The 20131-nt window shown below is 56.4% G+C and overlaps 1 protein-coding gene across 1 annotated transcript in view; it reads right to left on the bottom strand.

Annotated features, from left to right (window-relative positions):
- Nucleotides 1-20131, bottom strand: part of TTLL9 (tubulin tyrosine ligase like 9) — a 48090-nt gene that overhangs the window by 13320 nt on the left and 14639 nt on the right. Inside the window, exons 4-9 of the mRNA XM_062202332.1 lie at nucleotides 13294-13405; nucleotides 12074-12259; nucleotides 4040-4108; nucleotides 3456-3530; nucleotides 2083-2173; nucleotides 533-573 (exon numbers count right to left, since the gene is read on the bottom strand). Of these exons, the coding sequence (XP_062058316.1) occupies nucleotides 533-573; nucleotides 2083-2173; nucleotides 3456-3530; nucleotides 4040-4108; nucleotides 12074-12259; nucleotides 13294-13405 (574 nt within the window). The remainder of the gene's footprint in view (nucleotides 1-532; nucleotides 574-2082; nucleotides 2174-3455; nucleotides 3531-4039; nucleotides 4109-12073; nucleotides 12260-13293; nucleotides 13406-20131) is intronic.

Raw genomic sequence — 20131 nt, 5'->3', positions numbered from 1 at the left:
CCTGCGACATCCAGGACAGTGGCTGAGCCCATCTCGGCCACCCCTGTGCCCGGCAGAGGAGTGCGCCAGGCTGGTTTGGCTGTTTGCTGAGTGAATGGCTGAACAGATGGATGGGAGGAAGACAGCGACTCGCCAGTTGGGTGTGGACCCTGGGGCCAGGCTGCCTGGATTCAGATCCCAGCTCTGCCACTCACCAGCTGTGTGACCCTGGGCAAGTCCCCAAACTTCTGTGTCTGTTGCCGCCTACAATATTAGGATAGTCACAGAATCTACCTCGCTGGGTTATTAGGAGGGCTAGATGAGGCAGGAGCTGCTGACTGGGAAGGTGTTAACAGACGCTCGCTGTGGTGACTACAGAACACCGAATCAAGGTCAGGGACGGATCCAGGCACTGGGCATCCCAGTCAGCCTCAGGGACGTCCCCCCGGGGCTCAGCAGCTAAAACCGACAGGCTCACACAAGCTGCTCCCAACGCGGCCTCTGCCCATCCCCCCAACTCCCGCTAGAGCGGGCCCCTACCAGGGTTACTCACCGACATCACCAGCACGTAGACGCGCAGGTCAAACTTGCGGCCTGTCGGGAAGACAGAGAGTGGATTCACAGGGCGTCAGGCACTGGGAGAGACTCGGGAGGGACACAGCAGGGGACAGACATGGCACCCCACCTTCAGAGAGCTCCCCATAACTCACACAAGGCACAGGAGAGGGTGCCCCGTGGCAGGGCAGTGCTGGGGAGAGATCTGGCGCTCAGGGGCCAAGGCAGACCCGGTGGGAGGGGGGACTCTAGGGGCTTAGTTCAGAGTGTGGAGCAGCCTCAGGCAGGAGGCACCAGTGGACAGGGACCCCGGGGGACAAAGAGCTTGGGCCGAGGGCAAAGCGGAAGGAGATGAAGTCGGTGAGGCTGGCAGAGGCCGGGTCACACACAATCCTTGGGCTTCTTCCACCAACCATAGGAAGCCACGGCAGGGTTCCGGGCCTCAGCACGGCAGTGAAGGGGACCAGAGCACTGGAGCATCGGCGAGGACCAGGATGCAAGCCAGAGGGGTGGCCAGGCAACTTCAAGAGCCGTGCTGCTGACAGTGAAGAATCCGGGGAGGGGAGGACACGCCCAGAATCATTCCCGGTGGGTGTGGAGGGGCTATGACCCAGACCCCGTCGGAGAGGCTGCGGGATGAGTCGGATCTGGGGGAGGTGGCAGTTTGAATGTGGGGCTCGTTGGGTTGGAGTTGCTGGTTGACTTCCAAGGGGGAGTCACCAGCTGCTGGACATCAAGATCTGGGGTTTGGGGCCAGGGTCTCGACTAGAGACAGAAAGCTGGGAGTCACTGCCATCTGGGTGGTGTTTAAAGCCAGGAGACAGGACAGGGTCACTGGGGGAAGGAGGAAAGAAAGAGATCCAGGACCCACCGCCCCATGGGGGGGTGGTGTCACTGCCGGAGGCGGGGCAGGGGCAGGTGGCGTCAACACTGCAGTAAAGGTGTGCCTCAATCCAGACCCCCACACAGCAGCCCACACTGGATGTGTCTACAGGTCGCAGGCCCACGTGGGAAGCAGAGGCAGGGGCTGTCCATCACCTGCCAGACCTCAGGGAGGCAGTATGTGCCCACCTGGCCCCTGCACTCTGTTCCCACAGGTGACTCCTGGCTGTCCTCCATCACTGTCACCACTGAGGACCCTCCCTGACCCCCCAGTCACTCTGTCCCATCACCCTGCTTGACCCACTTCCTAGCACCCACCACTGCGTGGGGCTGTCTGTCTCTGGGACCCACGTTCCCCGAGAGCAGGGTGGCAGCAGGTACCTGGGACAGAGGCTGGCACCCAGCGGGCACCCAGCAAGCATCTGCTGCATGGTGCATGGGAGAGCCGGGTCTTGCAGAAGGGGGCCGGCAAGGGCGTTGCCAGCCAGAGGGAACAGCCCGGGCAGTGGCTAAGAGGGGAGAGTACAGGCCAGGCCAGGCCAGGCCCCTACACCCCTTCATGGCCAGTGTCATGCTGTGCCCTTGGCAGATGCCACTCAAGGCTTGTTGACTGACTTTTGGACCGGCTGAGGGTAGAAGGCCGGGGGGGTGGAGCCCACGCCTCACCTCCTATCAGGTAGGGGTTTTCAATGTAACGCTGAGCCACGTAGTTCTCCACAGGGATCTCGTCTTTCTGCTCTTCAGAAGTTCTCGGCTCCTAGCGGTCATGATCACCATTAACATCCGCTGCGTGTTTGCCAGGGGCTGGGCGTCACACTGGGACCTCCACCTGTGCCCTCCCAGGGACATACTACCGCGACGCCCATGTCACAGATGAGAAACAGAAGCACATGGAGTGAGCCTGGCTTGCCCGGGTCACTGAGCTGGTCAGTGGTACAGCTGGGGTGAGCATTCAGAGTCTCGGCCCAGGACCTGAGCATGTGACCCCTGTGCCTGGGTGCCCAGGGGGACAGCCCTGGGCTGGATGTGCCTAGTTATACTCCAACTGATTAAAAGTAAATGAGATCATAGATAGGTTTTTGTAACGGGGACAAGTGTTTGGCACAGCGGTTAAAACACTACTTGGGATGCCTGCATCACGTTGCAAGACACCCAGTTGGAGTCCTGGCTCTGTTTCCAATCCAGTTTCCTGCGGATGCGCACCCTGGGAGGCAGTGGGTGATGGCCAGCAGGTGGGTGGTCCCTGTCACCCATGTGGGAGACCCAGACTGAATTCTGGGCTCCAGGCTTCTGCCTGGCCCAGCCCTGGCTGTTGCAGACATTTGGGGAGTGAACCAGTGGATGGAAGACTGGTTTTCTTTCTGTCTGCCTTTCAAACAGAATGAAAATAAATTTTTTAAATAAAAAAAAAATTTAAACAAAATCACGCTCCAACATGGATGAAATGTGAAGACAGCGTGCTCAGTGAATTAAGTCAGACACAGGATGAGTATTGGGCGTCCACCAACACGAGGTTCCCTACAGGAAGTAGGGATGGGGAGCTGCGCTTGCTGGGGACCGAGTCTCGGCTGGGAAAGGTGACGCGCTCTGGAGCTGGACAGTGGGCATCGCTGTGCCGTGGCATGGAACCGCACTCTGCATTTTGGCTAAATGGCCAGTTCCGTGTTGTGTATAGTTTCCCACGCTTAAGTAAAGTGGACAAAAAGATTTAAAATTCACTCCTTCAGGGGCCCCCAGCCACCTGCCGGGGCTTGGTGTCCTGAGGCTAGTGGTCCCCACGTAGGGGGGGAGGGTTCAGGCACGTGGCATTTCCAGGAAGTTCCCCAGACCACCCAGACCCTCGGGACAGCGCCCTCCCCCCCACCACACCCCCACTGTCCGCAAATCCCTCCCTGTCCACTGTCCCCTTTCCAACATGGGGGAACGAGGCCTAGTGGCAGGGCTGCCTCCTCCAACCCCCACCCCAGGGCTGTGTCAGTCAAGGGCAGTCAGGCCTGGCCTTCCCCCCGACCCCTACCACCCCCGCCGCCTCTGCTCACATGGCTGCTGGAGAGGTTGATGGTGCTCCGGGCAGGCTGCAGCTCCAGGCTGGCGAGCTTCTTCCCCACGGTGCCCTGACAGTTTCACGGGAGGAATCAGGACATGTGGTACGGGGGAGATGCAATTATTGAGCGCCTGCTGTGAGCCTGCTGGTGCAGAGGGTGCTACTCCTCCCACACACCCACACCACCACCACTTCTAAGGTTCAGAGGCTTCGGTAATCTCCCCCGAAACCACAGAGCTGGTGAGGAGCAGGAGGACCAGATCAAGAACACGGACTGAGCGCTCCCCACGTGCCAGGTGCCGCTCCATTCATGAGGTTTGATGTGCAGTAACGCGCCATGTCCTTGGCAGGTACTGCTACTATCCCTGCCCACTGGGGCACCGAGAGGTGAGTAACTCGCCCGCCCACCATTGCATGACCACTGAGTGGCAGGCTCAGGACTGGGATCCAGAGCCGCACTCCCAGGGCAGGCCAAAGGGCAGAGCTCTGGGCCAGCCTGAGCTGAGGGAAGAGAGACGGCTCCTCCCCCAAGCCGGGCAGAGGAAGGCATGGGAGGAGGGGCTCTGGGGGCAGGCTCACCTTCCTCCAGTCCATAATGTCCTTTAGCCTCCGGAAGAGGAAGATGCCCTTCCCCTGCGACCGGGCTACCTGGGACAAGGACGGGGGCAGAGAGGCCGCTCAGCGCTGCACGACCGCTCCCCTGCACCTCTGTCTCCCGCGACCAGAGGGCTGCCTGCTCTGCCCTGAAGGGGCTGGAACAGAGAAGGTGCTAAGCGGAAGGGGGGAAGAAAGCGGGAGACTTCGCTCACAAAGACGTGCATCTGCATGAATAATGCAAGAGAACAGACAATTAAAAAACCATTTCTAACAGTCCTGGGAACATTTCATCCAGTTCTTTTTTTGGAAATCAATTTGCCTTCCTAATTAGGTTTTGCTTCGGCTAATACCGCAATCAGCCTGCCTTCGCTGAACCCGGCGTGGATAATTCTCAGCCTCTGAGTCCCTGGTGGCAGAATCCCTCACGTCCTGCGGAGTGCTCCTCCAGCGGTCACCCGCCTGGCCTCGCACTCTCACGGTGCCAGGGAGCTCACTACCCTCTCCCACCCCAAATGGTACATAGGTGCCTACTGTGTGCTGAACATCACGAGACAGTGGTAACCCAGGCCTTGTGGAATGTTCATGGTCTCACTGTGCTAAGCTAAACTTCGCCAGTCTAGTTCTGGCTTCTAGAGTCTCATAGAAAAATGGGATTCTCAGTTGCCAGAACAGCCCTTTAATTACCTGCAGCCTCTGAGCAGGTACAAACTCATTCCCCTCTGTTCTCCCCTGGGTGTGGCCCCCGAGGCCCCCTGTACATTGCAGGGCACACACAACAGGCAAGCGTGGCTGTACAGGTTGACCATGAGGGACCTCTGCTCTGCCTGCCATGTCATGTACCCTGACGGTGCCCAGAAGATAGGGTACCCAAAAGACTGTGGGCCATCGGCAAGGGCTTAAGGACAGCCTGAGGGTGCCCAGAAGATAGGGTACCCAAAAGACTGTGGACCAACGGCAAGGGCTTAAGGACAGCCAAGCAGGCACAGCACTTTTGGGAAGCACCCGAGCCACGGCTTCCAGCAGTCCTCAACTTTGCAAGACTTGGATGGGCACTTGGTAAAGGAAGACTGCTCAGCGTCAACATGGGAGCAGGTGCGTGACTGCACCAGGCACCCGGGAAACATGGATGAGATTCCCAGTGTGGCATGACTACGCCCTCCCTGAGAACAGCTAGAACAGAAAACACCAAGTGCTGGGCAGGATTGGGAGAGCCTGAAACTCCACTCACGGCAGGTGGAGTGTGCGCTGCAGGGAAACTGTTAGGTGGCCTCCTCAAAACATGACTCAGCAATTCCTCTCCTAGGCACCCGCACACCCCGGCACGGACACCCACAGCAGCGCCATTCATAACTGCTCCAGCCTTGAAACTCCCAAATGGATACACGTTGGCCCCATGGATTGGGATACGACCATGACCGACCGTCACTGGTTTACAAACACTCCCATAACAAGATGAACGGTACGACACTGAGGGGGAGGAACCAGACGCCATGGAGTCCCACTCTGACTCTATGCACATGAAGTCTGGACAGACAAACCGAACCTATGCCGCAGCTGGCTCGGGGCTCTGTGCACGGAAGGGGCCCGAGGGGCTTCTTTGCTGATGACCTGGCCTTTGGCTACTTGAGTGCAGTTAGTTTGTGAACATTCAGATTGGACCCCTACTTCTACTCCAAGCACCTCTTTGGGCTCACACATTCTGGTCTGGGAGCCACACCCACCCCTGCTGCCCTCACCACAGCCAGTCCTTTCCTGGCAGCAAAGCCCAACCTCTCACGGTGGACATAGAAGGCCAGATACTGGTTTTTTCTGGCTCCCCTTGCAACTGGTGGACCCCATGCGACCACTTTTGGCCAATGAAACCTTGGAAGACATCTGTCTGGCAATTCTGGGGCAGATTTTTCTCCTTGTTAAATGCATGGTGGGAGGGAGGGTTGGTGCTGCAGCACAGTAGGTAAAACTGCCACCTGCAGTGCTGGCATCCCATAGGATGCCGGTTCGAGTCCCAGCTGCTCCACTTCTGACTGAGCTCTCTCCTATGGCCTGGGAAAGTAGTAGAATATGGCCCAAGTGCTTGGGCTCCTGCACCCATGTGGGAGACCAAGAAGCTCCTGGCCCTGGATCAGATCAGCCCCAGCCCTTGTGGCCATTTGGGGAGTGAACTAGCCTAAGACCTTTCTCTCTGGGCTGGTGCTGTGGCATAGTGGGTAAAGCCACCACCTGCGGTGCTGGCATCCCCTATGAGTGCTGGTTCAAGTCTCAATTGCTCCACTTCCAATCCAGCTCTCTGCTGTGGCCTGGGAAAGCAGTGGAAGATGGCCTAAGAACTTGGGCCCCTGCACCCACGTAGAAGACCGGGAAGAAGCTGCTGGCTCCTGGCTTCAGATCGGCCCAGTTCTGTCCTTTGTGGCCAATTGGGGAGTGAACCAGCGGATGGAAGACCTCCCTCTCTCTGCCTCTCCTTCTCTGTGTAACTCTTTCAAATAAATAAAAAAAGAAAAAAAGACCTTTCTCTCTGCCTCTGTTTAATTCTACCTTCTAAATAAATCTTTTTAAAAAACGCATCAGGGAGGAAGGTGACATGGGAGGAAAGGCCTGGTTCCCGTTTCTTTAAATGCTAATTGTCTGCGGAAGTGCCGCCTGCAGTTCCAACAGCCACCTCCCACAAACGATCACCGATCACGATCACCGATATTCCCAGGCCCCTGTATTCTCCAGGACCCCGCCAGCAACCCAAGGTGGAGTCCCTGCCCCTCGATCCGGGGGCGAGCCTTAGGGACCGGCATGACAGTGTCCAGCCGCAGTGACAGCATGTGGGTTCCAGCACTGGATCCTAAAGGCAATGCAGCTCCCGCCTGGCTCTCTTGCCGGGCAGGCGTGACCCTTGAAGCCCAGCACCACACAGCGCAGGAGGGGCGGAGGGACACTTCGTCTTCCCGCCCTCTGCAGAGGCTCACACCTCCCACCACCGCCACCAGAGGCTCCTGAGCCACAAACAAGGCAGTGCTGGTGCTTCAAGTCACTACACTTTGCGGGCTGTGTCACTCAGGAGGAGCCAGAATGCTCCCGACAGCGTTGTAACGCCAGTGGCAAACTTCTCCAGGGTCCACGCCGAGCCAGGCACCAAGACCTCCACACACACCCACATCAAAGCTCCAAAGGGAGGCCTTCGGACAGAGGCACTGATACGACCCCCAGGGCTCAGCCAAGAACAGCGAGGAGCCAGGAGGCTGCACACATGCCCAGTCACCCGGCTGGCAGGACACAGCACTGGGGGCACACAGAATCACGACATGGCACGAGTGGGGCTGCTTCCGGAAGCATCTGTCTTACTTGATGACATGGTATAAAACGCTGGCTCCTGAATTATGTTTCTTCCAAAAAGATTATTTTTGCTGGGAAACAATATTTGAATGGATTATTAGAATGAACTATACCAGCTGTGGCCACCCAGTCCTTGTCCCATGTCACCACTGCTCTGTCCCTGCTAGAGGCCACACTCACCAGGCTGTTGAGCAGTCAGGGGTCCCCCACACGGCTATTCCCCCCCATCCCTGACAAGACGCACCGCTCCCCATTTAGCTCAACCCCTCCGTCCTCTGGGGAGGTCTGAGCCCCCCACTGGGGTTCCATGTCACTGCCACATGATTGGCTAGGAAAAGTCTGCGGCAAGGACTTCTGGGAGGAGCTTCATCTTTTCCAAAAGGGACCCAAGGCCAGGGAGGTGGGAGGGGTGTGGTTAGAGCTGTGTCAGCCACCCTGTGACTGCGAGGCGGGAGCTGCCTGCAAATCGTCCCTGGAACTGCCCTTTCTCCATTGGAGGACACCCCCCCAAGGTCTGTAAGCTCACATGAGAAATGGACTTCATTTTTTTTTTTTTTGACAGGCAGAGTGGACAGTGAGAGAGAGAGAGAGAGAGAGAGAGAAAGGTCTTCCTTTGCCGTTGGTTCACTCTCCAGTGGCTGCCACACTGCGGCAGGTACATCGCGCTGATCCGAAGCCAGGAGCCAGGTGCTTCTCCTGGTCTCCCATGGGGTGCAGGGCCCAAGGACTTGGGCCATCCTCCACTGCCTTCCAGGGTCATAGCAGAGAGCTGGCCTGGAAGAGGGGCAACCGGGACAGAATCCGGCGCCCCGATTGGGACTAGAACCCGGTGTGCCGGCACCGCTAGGCGGAGGATTAGTCTGTTGAGCCGCGGCGCCGGCCAAGGACTTCATCTTCACTAATTCCTACCCAGATGGTCGCGTTTCCAGCAGAAGGAATTCTGTTACAAGTGCAGGCAGCACATCACAAGCGTATCAGCGGTGCCAGTGACGCCGCCTCCAGAGCAATCAGCTATTTTCACATTACGTTGCAATCATTGCCATGGTCTCAAAAGACAGCGCACGCCCCACACGACTTGGGGCCAGCGATGGTTAACGTCGAGTACCGTGGCACAAAGAACGGCTGAACAGCTTGCGAGGTGGCAGCAAGTTCACACCCCACAGGCCTCCAGCGCAGGAGAGCAGCGGGCCGAGCGCCACACGGTGTTGACGTCCTTGCCAGGGGCTGCTGCCTGTCCCCCCCCCCCCCACACACACAGCGACTTCCCTGGGGCCTGGCTGGACTTGCCCTCAGGGTGCACATGGTCTAGGAGCTTTCCTTCTCCCCAGCCCCTTGTTTCTTCCACTCTCCTCTCCGAGGTCAGACGCTCTCCCCGCCTCACCCTGCTCCCTCTCCACTTTCTCCTACAGGCAAAACTCCGGCACATTTAGGGGGCACAGTGGGTTAAGATGCCAGCATCCCATATCGGGGCGCCAGTTCAAGTCCCTGCTACCCTGCTTGCCATCCAGCTTCCTGTTGATGCACCTGGGAAAGCAGAGGAAGACGGCCCAATACTTGGACTCCTGCTATGCATGTGGGAGACCTGGAAGGAATTCCAGACGCCTGGCTTCAGCCTGGCCCAGCCATCTGGGAAGTGAACCAGCAGATGGAAGATCTGTCGCTCTGCCTTTCAAGTAAATAAATAAAAATGAATCTTTAAAAAAAAAAACACCTCTGGTATATTTAGCCTTGTCTTGTGGTTGTTTCTTGGAGGACCCAGAGTAACAGTTTGGTAACTATTTTTAAGTATAGTTTGTTTTTAAAACATTTATTTAAAGACAGAGCGAGGGGGTGAGCAGGACGGTGGGAGGGAAGGACGCGGTGGTGGAGAAGGTGGTCTTCCAGTCACCGGTTCATTCTCCAGATGTCCACACCGCCTACGGCTGGGCCAGGCTGAAACCTCTATTGGATGATCTTCTACTGCCTTCCCCGGCACATTGCCGGAAGCTGGCTTGGAAGCACAGGAACTCAAATTGGGGTTGTGATATGGGTAAGGGCATCCCAAGCAGGGGCTTAGCCTGGCGTACCTCCATACCTGTTTGTTATTTTAACGGATGTGTCTATGGGGTACGACGTGGCAATCTGGCAATCTGGTCCATGGATTCAGTGTGTCCAATCCCCCCCTCTCCCTATCAGGACTCCATGCTGGGAGTCTTTGAGCTCCTTGCTTGTAATTGCTTTCTTTTCAAACAAAGATTTTGTGTTTGAAGCCACTATTCTTGGGGGCTGGCACTGTGGCAGAGCAGGTAATATCGCTGCCTGTGACACTGGCATCCTGTATCTGCACTGCTTTGTGCCCTGGCTGCTCCACTTCCAATCCATCTCCCTGCTGGTGGCCTGGAAAAGCATGGGGGAACGCCCACATGCTTGGGCCCCTGTATCCACGAGAGAGACCTGGATGGAGCTCTGGCTTCAGCCCAGCCCAGTCCTGGTCTTTGCGGCCATTTGGGGAATGAACCAGTGGCTGCAAGATGTCTCTTTCTGGCTCTCTCTTTAAGTAACTAAATCTAGGTGCTGGCACTGTGGCGCAGCAGGTTAAAGCCCCATCCTGAAGCACCGGCATCCCATGTGGGCACCGGTTTGAGTCCGGGCTGCTCCTCTTCCGATCCAGCTCTCTGCTATGACCTGGGAAAGCAGTAGAAGATGGCCCAAGTGCTTGGGCCCCTGAACCCATGTGAGAGACTCAGAAAAAGCTCCTGGCTTCAGATTTGCACAGCTCTGGCCGTTGCAGCCAACTGGGGAGTGAACCAGCAGATGGAAGACCTCTCTGTCTCTCTCTGCCTCTCCTCTCTGTGTAACTCCTGAATCAGACCTCTGGGGGCTGGGGGGGGGTGCTTTAACAAGCTCTAGAGAGGACTGTGCCGCCGCCCAGAAACCTGGCTACTCCAGGCGTTGTCCGAAGCCCCACAGCTGCAGATGCCCAGTGCTGCCCAGACCTGCTGCAGTCTCACCAGGTGCCCGGAGGATGTATAGGTTCGCTAAAGCCCAAGAGGCACTGGCCAGGTGCTTCCCAGGGATCTGCCTGTGCTCCTGGAGTAACAACGCGAATGCCTGTTACTCGTGGTCATGCAGACAGCATGCGTCTCCACACCGGGATCGCTCGCAGCCTGTAGGTAGGGGGAACCGGCTCCCCTGCAGCTGACGGATGAGCAGGTGCGCCCAGCAGCACTCAGTAACCTGCTCTCACTCACAGAGTCAGAACCCAGGCCATGCAGACCAGAAGCACCCTCCCCCACTCCCCAGCTGGGGCGGCTCAGCTCTCTAGGGAGACAGCCAAGAATCCTCCTCTTAATTGCAGCGTCTGCTGCTAACAAAGGCTGTAGGCTGGGAAAGGAATCAACTTACTACACAGTCGCTCGTTCCCAATTAGTGCAAATTATCATCTGCCTAATCCCCACCGCGCCAAGCTCCAGCCCTCCTTGCCATGCCTTGAAGAAGCAGAGAGGCCCGGGGACATCTGGGCCCAGCACCTGCTGGGAGCACCCAGGGGTTTCTCCTGCCCAGCACCGGGTCCCCCGCCAAGCATCAGCCAACACCAGGCCCCAATCTTCAGCTCCACAAGGAAGGGCTGTGCCCTCTTCCCTGCCCCCAGCTCTGGCCCGGAAAGCTCACAGGGGCCTTGACGATGGCATTCGAGACCATGGCGGCCCATGGCTTGGTGGCAAGCAGGAGACTGACAGGTGCTCTGCCCTCCACTTGGCTTCCTGACCCCTGAAGGGCTTGGGCCACACACTCCGCACATGCAGTTCCCTCTGCCTGGACGCCCTTCCCTCCCTCCGTCCTTTTGATGCCTTTAGGCAGCGCCATGCCAATTCTTGTAACATGAACAACAGCGGCTCCCACTTGGTGAGTACTTACCACCTTCCCTACCTGTGTAACCCGACTTAGCCACACAACACCATGCAAGGTACTACAGTTATTCCAATGTGTCTGATCGGGGAATCAGGACAGAGAAGTTAGGTAACCTGTCCTAGGTCACACAGCCACCAAGTGGTACAGCCAGGATCCAGACCGAAGGGTCAGGCCTCAGAGTCCAACCTCTGGCTTCCGAGACGCCTGCCCGGCCAGCCAGGCCCCTGCGCTCCCTCTCCTACGCCAGCCTCCTCACCAACACTCAGCACGTCTATCCTCTCTGTTGCCTGTGGGCTGAGGCCAAGGGCTTTCTATAAAACAAGCGCTTAGAGAGGCCCAGGACCCTCCCAGAAGCTCAGAGATGCACGTTGTGAGCAAACTCTGCAAGTGACTTTTTCTGTACCAGAGCAGACTTGCCTTTGAATTCTGTTCTCCCACCTTGTTGGGGTTCCTTGTATTTGCGGGTGCTTGGGTAAACAGCCCGGGCTCTTCCAAGGCTGGGCTGACAGCAACATCGCTAACGCCCATGGGTGCACAGCCACTGCTGTCCCTCCGGCCGAGAAGAGAGCTCCGGATTCCCTGCCCTGGGGCCCAAGCATCACTTGTGCATTCAGTAAGTGCTTATTGAGCACCTACTGTGTGCCAGCAGTCACAGCCACTGGGCCCACACTCCGCGGAGAAGCAGAGCCCATGCCAGCCCTCGAGGGCAGGCAGAGAGGCCATGTGAGGCCAGCTGTCCAGCAGAGCCCGGCCCACAGTGGGCACCCTGCCCCCGCCCCGACCCCTGCCCCGGGCACTCACGGGCTTCATGATCCAGGTGATTCCCGGGTTTTTGCGAAACTCCTCCACGAACAGGTGGTACTCGCAGGGCAACTCAAAGGTCTTGGGGAAGAAGTCGCACTTGGCTGCCTCGGGCTTCCCCGCCTCGCGCTCCAGCTGCTTCCGGAACCGCTTCAGGTTCTTCACCATGTAGTTCTTGCGGGTCAGCTGGCAGGCAGGGCAGGCCGTGAGGGCCCCGCGGCCTCCCCGCCCCGGCTCACGCGACAGGAGCAGCGGGAGTGACCACACTCACGCCCTCTTTCCAGGGGAGGAGACGGGGGCCCAGCTGCCCAGAGCTACCTCCCCTGTGGCCATTGACTCTGAAGTTCACGTTCCTCACCCCAAGCTCCTTGCCACCCCCTTAAGAGACCCGGGTGGAGGTCCAGGCCCCTGGCTTCAACCTGGCCCAGCCCTGGCTGTCGTGAGCATTTGGGAAGTGAACCAGCAGATGGAAGACATAATCCCACCCTATGCCTTTCAAACAAGATGAAAATAAGTTTAGTTTCTCGAAGATGTACTTATTTGGAAGAGTTATAGATGGGGGAAGCAGGGTCGGGGAGAGAGATCCTCAGTTGGTTCACTCCCCAGACGGCTACAACAGCTACGACTGGGCCAGGCTGAAGTTAGGAACTTCTTCCGGGTCTCCCACATGGGTACAGGGGCCCAAACACTTGGGCCATTTTCCCCACTGCTTTCCTAGGTCGTTAGCAGGGAGCTGGATCAGAAGTAGAGCAGCTAGGACACAAGCCAGTGCCCAAAGAGGATGCTGGAGTTGCAGGCAATGGCTTTACCTGCTATGGCACAACGCTGGCCCCAACAAATAAGTTTTTCTATTAACTACTAAGCTACACTAAGTAGCTACTGCTGAGCTAGCACTTTGCAAGCCTCCCCTCCCCCACCCCCAGCCCCACCTCTGTCTTTAGAAATCAAGCCTCCCCCAGAGATTACTGTCACTCCCCAAGCCTGCTGCTCCCCCAGTCCTTGCACCCCCACCAGCATGTCACATGGCCGCTATTGAGTCACTGGCCAGCCCGCAAGCCCAAGGCCAGGACAGCCGACTCCCGCGTCAGGCTCCGAGCCTCACACCCTCCCATGTAGCACGGGTTGTGGACCCCACGTTCCCACACGTTTTTCTACCCTGGCCCTCGTGCCCCTGAACGCTGCTCACTGCCGCCCCCAGTGCCCTGCGCGGACCCACCCACCTCGTAGTGGTTCCGGAAGTGGCTGATGCGCACGTGCTCGTCCATGTAGGTGTGGTCGAAGTTCTCCCGGAGCCAGCTGACGTCGCACCAGTAGAAATCCCACTCCCCTTCACTGCAGGAGGGAGACACAGAGTCACGGCCGGAGGACCTGGCTGCTGCTGGGCTCCGTGGCCCTTGGAGGGGCCTGCACGGGCGCACACACGGAGTGCCTTTAAGGGTCTTCGGGGGTCAGCTGTGGGCCACTGCTGCTCACCTGTACTTCGTTAGAGTTTAGCAAAAGCCAGGCAAGGCGGACACGAAAATCCCGGCAGCTGGCTGCCCTTGAACTAGCAGCAGGTGCGCCCACAGCGCCTCCTGGCCTCGATGGGCAGGGCTGACAGCCGTCCGTAGCTCCCATCACTCGCTAGGGCATGGGCCCACCAGCCAGCCTCACCTGGTCCTGCTGCCGGCCTGGCCACCCCCACAGAGGAATTAGGCAACACTTGCAAGCCCTTACCAGCCACCAAGCCCTCAGTGAATCCGCAGAGCTCTCAATAGGACGGACTGCTGGGGAGGACTCGCCCATGCCCCTGCCAGCCTCCAACTCCTGAGCCCGCTGTCCCCCACCGTGCCAGAGAGAGGGGCAGGAAACTAGACTCACCCACCAAACCTGGGTACCACTGCTGAAGAGCAGAGGGAAGGGGCTTGGGAAAGATGCCACAGGAAAGAAAATGACATGACGACCACTGTTGCCTGATTTTTAAGTAAAAAATGACAGCTGTAACTGAAGCCCCTGAATGTTTTTCTCTCCTGACCCAGGGGAAGCCATTAGTGGGAGCGTGGTGTGTCATTTCTACACGGGGCCTCTGCAGGACTGCTGCATGTGTGTGCCCAGACGCAGGACGTGGAGCCACGTGGCAGGTTTTTAGGCTTTCTAGGTGCTAGGCCCTGTCCTCAGGACTTTACAAATGTACCTCACTGACCATTATAGAAACCCTGGAGCCAGAGCTGTGGTATAGTAGGTTAAACCTCCATATGGGTGCCGGTTCGTGTCCCAGCTGCTTCTCTCCTGATCCAGCTCTCTGCTATGGCCTGGAAAAGCAGTAGAAGATGGCCCAAGTCTTTGGGCCCCTGCACCCACATGGGAGTCCCAGAAGAAGCTCCTGGCTTCAGGTTGGCACAGATCCAGCCATTGTGGCCATTTGGGAAGTGAACCAGTGCATGGAAGACTCTGTCTCTCTCTCTAACTCTGCCTCTCAAATCTTTAAAAATGAAAAAAAGAAACCCTAAGTGTTAGGTTCCGTTATTACGCCTGTTTTGCAGTCAAGGAAACTGAGGCAGGCACAGAGAGGTTAAAGAGCTCACCATGGTCATCTAGCTGGTGGGCGGCACAGCAGGACCTGAATTCAGGGCTCCAGATCCCGGCCACTGTGGTCCGAGCCACTCCCATCTGTCTCCTCACACACCTTGCTTTTCCCAGCAACCTTCTATTTGGGGAATCCAGCCCCTGATATCTGTGAGTCTCACTCTGCCACCCCTCCAGCAAGTGGACGCGCCACAGTGCACGCACCTGTCTTCCTGTCGCCAGGTGTCTGGCTGAGAGCCCTTCTTCCCATTACAGACACTGTGCTGAGCTTTGACACCTTGGAGGGGAAAGATGAGCAGCACCTGGGCATGCCAGGTGGGCAGGGTGGGGGTGGGGGGGGAGGAGGGAAGAGGAGATGCCAGGGCACACTGAGGGCAGCGAGGCTGCATGGAGAAGCCTCGAGGACATTCTTGGGTTCAGCTCTGGAAGCGCCTCCTGAGTGGCCCCCAGAGTGGATTCTTCCTCACCCCCACTCTGGCCCCTGGTTTTGCAGAGAGAAGCCCCATTCCTGGCCACAGGAGCTGTGAGCCTAATGCCGTGTTGCCTTCACAGCTAAGTTTTTTTTTTTTTATGACTTATTTATTTGAAATGGAAAGAAGAGGAAGAGGAGGAAGAGGAAGAGGAGGAAGAGGAGGAAGAGGAGGAGGAGGAAGAGGAGGAAGAAGGAGGAGGAGGAGAAAGAGAGAGAGAGAGAGGGAGATCTTCCATCTGCTAGCTTACTCCCCCATAACCACCAGGTCTGGGCCAAGCTGAAGTCAGAGCCAGGAATCCATCCGGGTCTCCGACATGGGTGGCAGGGGCCCAAGCACCTTGGCCGTCACCTGCTGCAGCAGTAGCAGTGGAGAAGTTTGGGTTGTGGCTGGAACTCCCTTCGGGATTTTCAAGGAAGCAGAGTGCAGATTTAAACCGCTCCTCAATTCCCAGATTCCCCTGCACACGGGGCGGGGGGGGGGGGGGGGGGGGCGGAGCCTGAAGGCAGCAAGGCAGGCCCCGCCTCAGGTGGAGCTCAGGGGTGGGGACGGGGGTGGGGGTGGGGGAGGCGGGGATGGAGAAGTCTGTCTCCTGCAGGGGGCGTTGTGTGGGTAACACTTCCCAGCACACAGGCCCCATCACCGCCACAAGCCGCAGTCTGCCTTTTAAAAGGTTAACAGCGTGTCCCTATTTTAACATTGACTGTAGGGGCCAGTGCTGTGGCATAGCGGGTAAAGCCACCGCCTGTAGCGCCGGCATCCCATATGGGTTTGAATCCCAGGTGCTCCACTCCAGATTCAGCTCTCTGCTATGGCCTGGGAAAGCAGTAGAAGATGGCCCAAGTCCCTGGGCCCCTGCACCCATGTGGGAGACCCGGAAGAAGCTCCTGGCTTCGGATTGGTGCAGCTCCAGCTGTTGCAGCCAACTGGGGAGTGAACCAATGGATGGAAGACCCTTCTCTCTCTGCCTCTGCCTCTTTGTAACTCTGCCTTTCAAATAAATAAATAAATCTTAAAAAAAAAAAAAAACAAAACAAAACCAACAACCAAAAATATTAACTGGAAAAGACGGCGTAACTAGCAAGACAAACCCATCACTCTACATATAACGTCACGAGTTCCTCTATTTAAGTTCAACACTGAGTGGATCTTGAGGAAAATCCAAACAACACAGCACGCACAGATGGCAATGCAGCCAGGAATTACCTGCTGCACAGCGGCACCCCGGGCCTGGGCCCTCTCCAAACCTCCCCTTGGGCCACGGCCGCAGGCACAGCAGTGGTGAGGGCTGGCTTCCGCGGGCGGATGGAAAGCTGCCGGAGACAGGCCCGCAGCCGCCGACGCTGGCCGGTGCACTGGGGCCTCCTCCAGGCACCTCGGCCCCGTTCCCCCCAGTGCCTCATCTAAGCCAGGTTCTGCCGCGTAGGCACCCCCCGGCCCCAAGTCAGGAGCCCTGGCTCGGCTCCTGCTGCCTCGGGGACCTGCGGTCTTTCCTGAGAGTCAGCTTCCCCTACGTGGGACGTCCCGGAGTGAAAACTTCTGGTTGGGATCGTGGACTCCCAGGAGCGAAACTGACATTTAATCACTAGGTGGACAACGGAGAGAAATGTTTCTTTATAGATGGAGCAGGAACCTGTGAGTCAGAGTTGCCGTTTCAGTCGGTGTAGTAATAATAACAGATGTAGGCCAGACTCCTCTAAGAATCTGAAACCTTGCTGTAAAGTTCGCTGATCCTGGGGCAGGTGCTGTGGCAACCTGGGTGAAGCTGCCACTTGTGACACCGATGTCCCATACAGGAGTGCCGGTTCAAGTCCTCACTGCTACAAATCCAATCCAGCTCCTTGCCAATGCACCTGCAAAAGCAGCAGCAGATGGCCCAAGTGCTTGGTCCCTACCACCCACAAGGGAGACCGGATGGAGTTCCTGGCTCCTGGCTTCAGCCTGGCCCAGACCTGGCCATTTGGGGAGTAAAGCAGTGGATGGAAGATCTCTCTCTCTCTCTCTCTCTCTCTCTGCCTTTCAAATAAATAAGCACAAAAATTAAAAAAAAAAAACAAGTCTGTTGATATTTGCATAGTATATACGTGTCTGTCTACAAGATACTTATTAAGTACAAATCAGAAAAGGAGAGCTGGGCATTTGGCCTAGCAGTTGACACCAGGTTCAGACGCTCGCGTCCGCTACGGGAGTGCCTCGGCTCAACACTCGCCTCTGGCTCCTGATTCCACTTCCCGAAGAAGTTGGCTTCCTGCCACCCAAAAGGGAGACCTGAATTAAGTTTGCAGTTCTCAGTTTCAGCCCCAGCTGGGGCAATTGTGGGCATCTGGGGAGTAAGTCAGCAGATGGGAAATCTCTCTCTGCCTCTCAAATATTTTTGAAACAATTTTTTTATAAAAAGAAGAAAGCTCATTTTCATTGCAGAAGCCTGGCAGGCAGCACCTTCACCTGGTGATCCGGGTAACATGCCAGAGACAGGTTGGCATCACGAACCCTGACGTGGTGCCCCGGGAAAGGCGCGGCAGCACTTCCGTGCCTTCTTGCCAGAATGCACAGCCTTGGGACAAGAAAATGCCAGATGAGCCCAAAGTGAGGTCCCTCTGCAAAATGCCCGGCAGAACTCTTCAAGGTGTCAGGGTCACAAAGGGTGAGGGAAGACCGAGGCACGGTCGTGTATTTGAGGTGATGCAGTCAACTAACTGCAGGGGGAATCCTGGACCGGACTCCGAAACAGAGAAAGGATACTCGGGGAAAACCAGTGAGATCCAAATGATGTCTCCAATTCAGAGGAAACCAGGTGAAGGCACTGACAAGGGGCTGTGCACTACAGCTGGCCCCACCTACCTGCAGGTTCTGCACCCAAGGATTAAGCAACCCTGGGCGGAAAATACTGGGGGGAAAAGTCGCATGTGCAGTGAACACGAACATATTTTTTTCCCTTGTCGTTATGCCCTACACGCTACAGAACAGCAGCTACTTCAACAGCAATATCTCGCACCAGGCGGCATAAGTCATCCAGAGATGAACTAAAGCATACAGGAGGGGCTGGTGATGCGGTGCAGCGGGTTAAGCCAAGCTTGTGACACTGGCATCCTGTGTGGAGTGCCTGTTCGAGTCCTGGGTACTCCCTTCCAATCCAGCTCCTGCTAACGCACTTGGGAAAACAGCGAAAGATGGCCTAAGTGTTTGGGCCCACTGCCACCATGTGGGAGGCCTGGATGGAATTCTGGGCTCCTGGCTTCACCTGACCCAGCACCAGCCACTGAGGCTATTTGGGGAGGACCCAGTAGATGGAAGCTCTCTCCCACTTCATTATTCTGCCTTTCAAATAAATAAAGAAATCTTTTAAAAGTATATGGGAGGGCCGGCACCGTGGCTCACTTGGCTAATCCTTCGCCTGCGGTGCCAGAATCCCATATGGACACCAGGTTCTAGTCCCGGTTGCTCCTCTTCCAGTCCAGCTCTCTGCTGTGGCCCGGGAAGGCACTGGAGGATGGCCCAAGTGCTTGGGCACCTGCACTCACGTCGGAGACCAGGAAGAACCACCTGGCTCCTGGCTTCGGATCGGCGTAGCTCCGGCCGTAGCGGCCATTTGGGGGTGAACCAACGGAAGGAAGACCTTTCTCTCTGTCTCTCCCTCTGATTGTCTGTAACTCTACCTCTCAAATAAATAAAAAATATTTATTGAAAAAAAAGTATATGGGAGGGTCTGGCGCTGTGGTGTTGGAGCTAAAGCTGCCGCCTGCAGTGCCGGCATCCCATATGGACTCTGGTTCATGTCCTGGCTGCTCCACTTCTGATCCAGCTCTCTGCTATGGCCTGGGAAAACAGTGAAAAAGGCCCAACTGCTTGGGCCTCTGCACTTGCATGGGAGACCCAGAAGAAGCTCCTGGCTCTTGGCTTCAGATCAGCACAGCTCTGGCTGTTGCAGCCAATTGGGGAGTGACCCAGCGGATGGAAGACCTCTCTCTCTCTCTTTCTCTGCCTCTCCTCTCTTTGTAACTCTGACTTTCAAACAAATAAATAAATCTTTAAAAAAAAAAGTATATTGGAGGCTATGCATGCGTTACATGTAAAGACTATGTCTTTAAGTCCTTTATATAAAGGACTTGAACATCTGTAGATTTTAGCATGGGGGAGGGGTAGTCCTGGAACCAATTCCCCAAGGATACTGAGGGACAACTATATTTGTGAAACTTTCCTGCAAGTCTATATTATTTCAAATTAGAAATGCTTAAAAGATCGGTGTGTTCAAAAGGGCAAAGCTGGGCCCCCTACCTCATACCACATGCAAAAATTCTACCGAGCTGATGAAAGACCTAAACAGGAGAGCTGACACTATAAAACTCTCAGAGGAAAACACAGAGTAAAACTTTGTGACCTGCGATTTGGAAATGGTTTCTTCTGCTGTGACGTCAAAAGCACAAGGAAGAAACAAAAGAAAATCGATAAGCTGGGCTTCGTCAAAATTAAAAAGCTGTCTACAAAGGTACTAGCAAGAAAGTGGGAAGGGGATGCACCAAACAGGAGCCAATATTTGCAAACCCTGTGACAAGGGCACAAAGGACTCAAGTCGCAGTCAAAAGGGAAGCAATCTCTCCTTGCATCAACAGGACTTGGCTCCCCAGCTCAAGCAGATGTTTAAATGCCGAACTCCTACGTGAACAGTTAACGGGTGCGGGGGGGGGGGGGGGCTTGATTCCATTATAGTGTTGGGCACGGGGGCTTTAGGAAGTGATTGTGCCGGATTAGGTTGCCAGGTGCAGCTCAAGATCAAATTGTGACGATTTCCTAAGGAGAGACCAGAGAGGGTGGAAGCAGAGCGCCCTGTCTCTGGTGCATCACGGGGTCATCCCTCCCTCACCTGCAGGCCTCACCTTTGCCTGCCCCAATGGGGTCCCCAATCTCAGACTGTGAACCTCCAGAACTGTGACTCAGAATAAACCTGCGTCCTTAGTAGGCAGTACCTATCAGGCATCTTACACAGAGCTGACTGATACAGACTCAATTTAAAACAACGGGCTTG

Source organism: Lepus europaeus, chromosome 10 (genome assembly GCF_033115175.1).
Source record: "Lepus europaeus isolate LE1 chromosome 10, mLepTim1.pri, whole genome shotgun sequence".
Classification (NCBI taxonomy): Eukaryota; Metazoa; Chordata; class Mammalia; order Lagomorpha; family Leporidae; genus Lepus; species Lepus europaeus.
The sequence above is the reverse complement of the archived record's forward strand: the minus strand, read 5'-3'. Positions and strand labels throughout refer to the sequence as shown.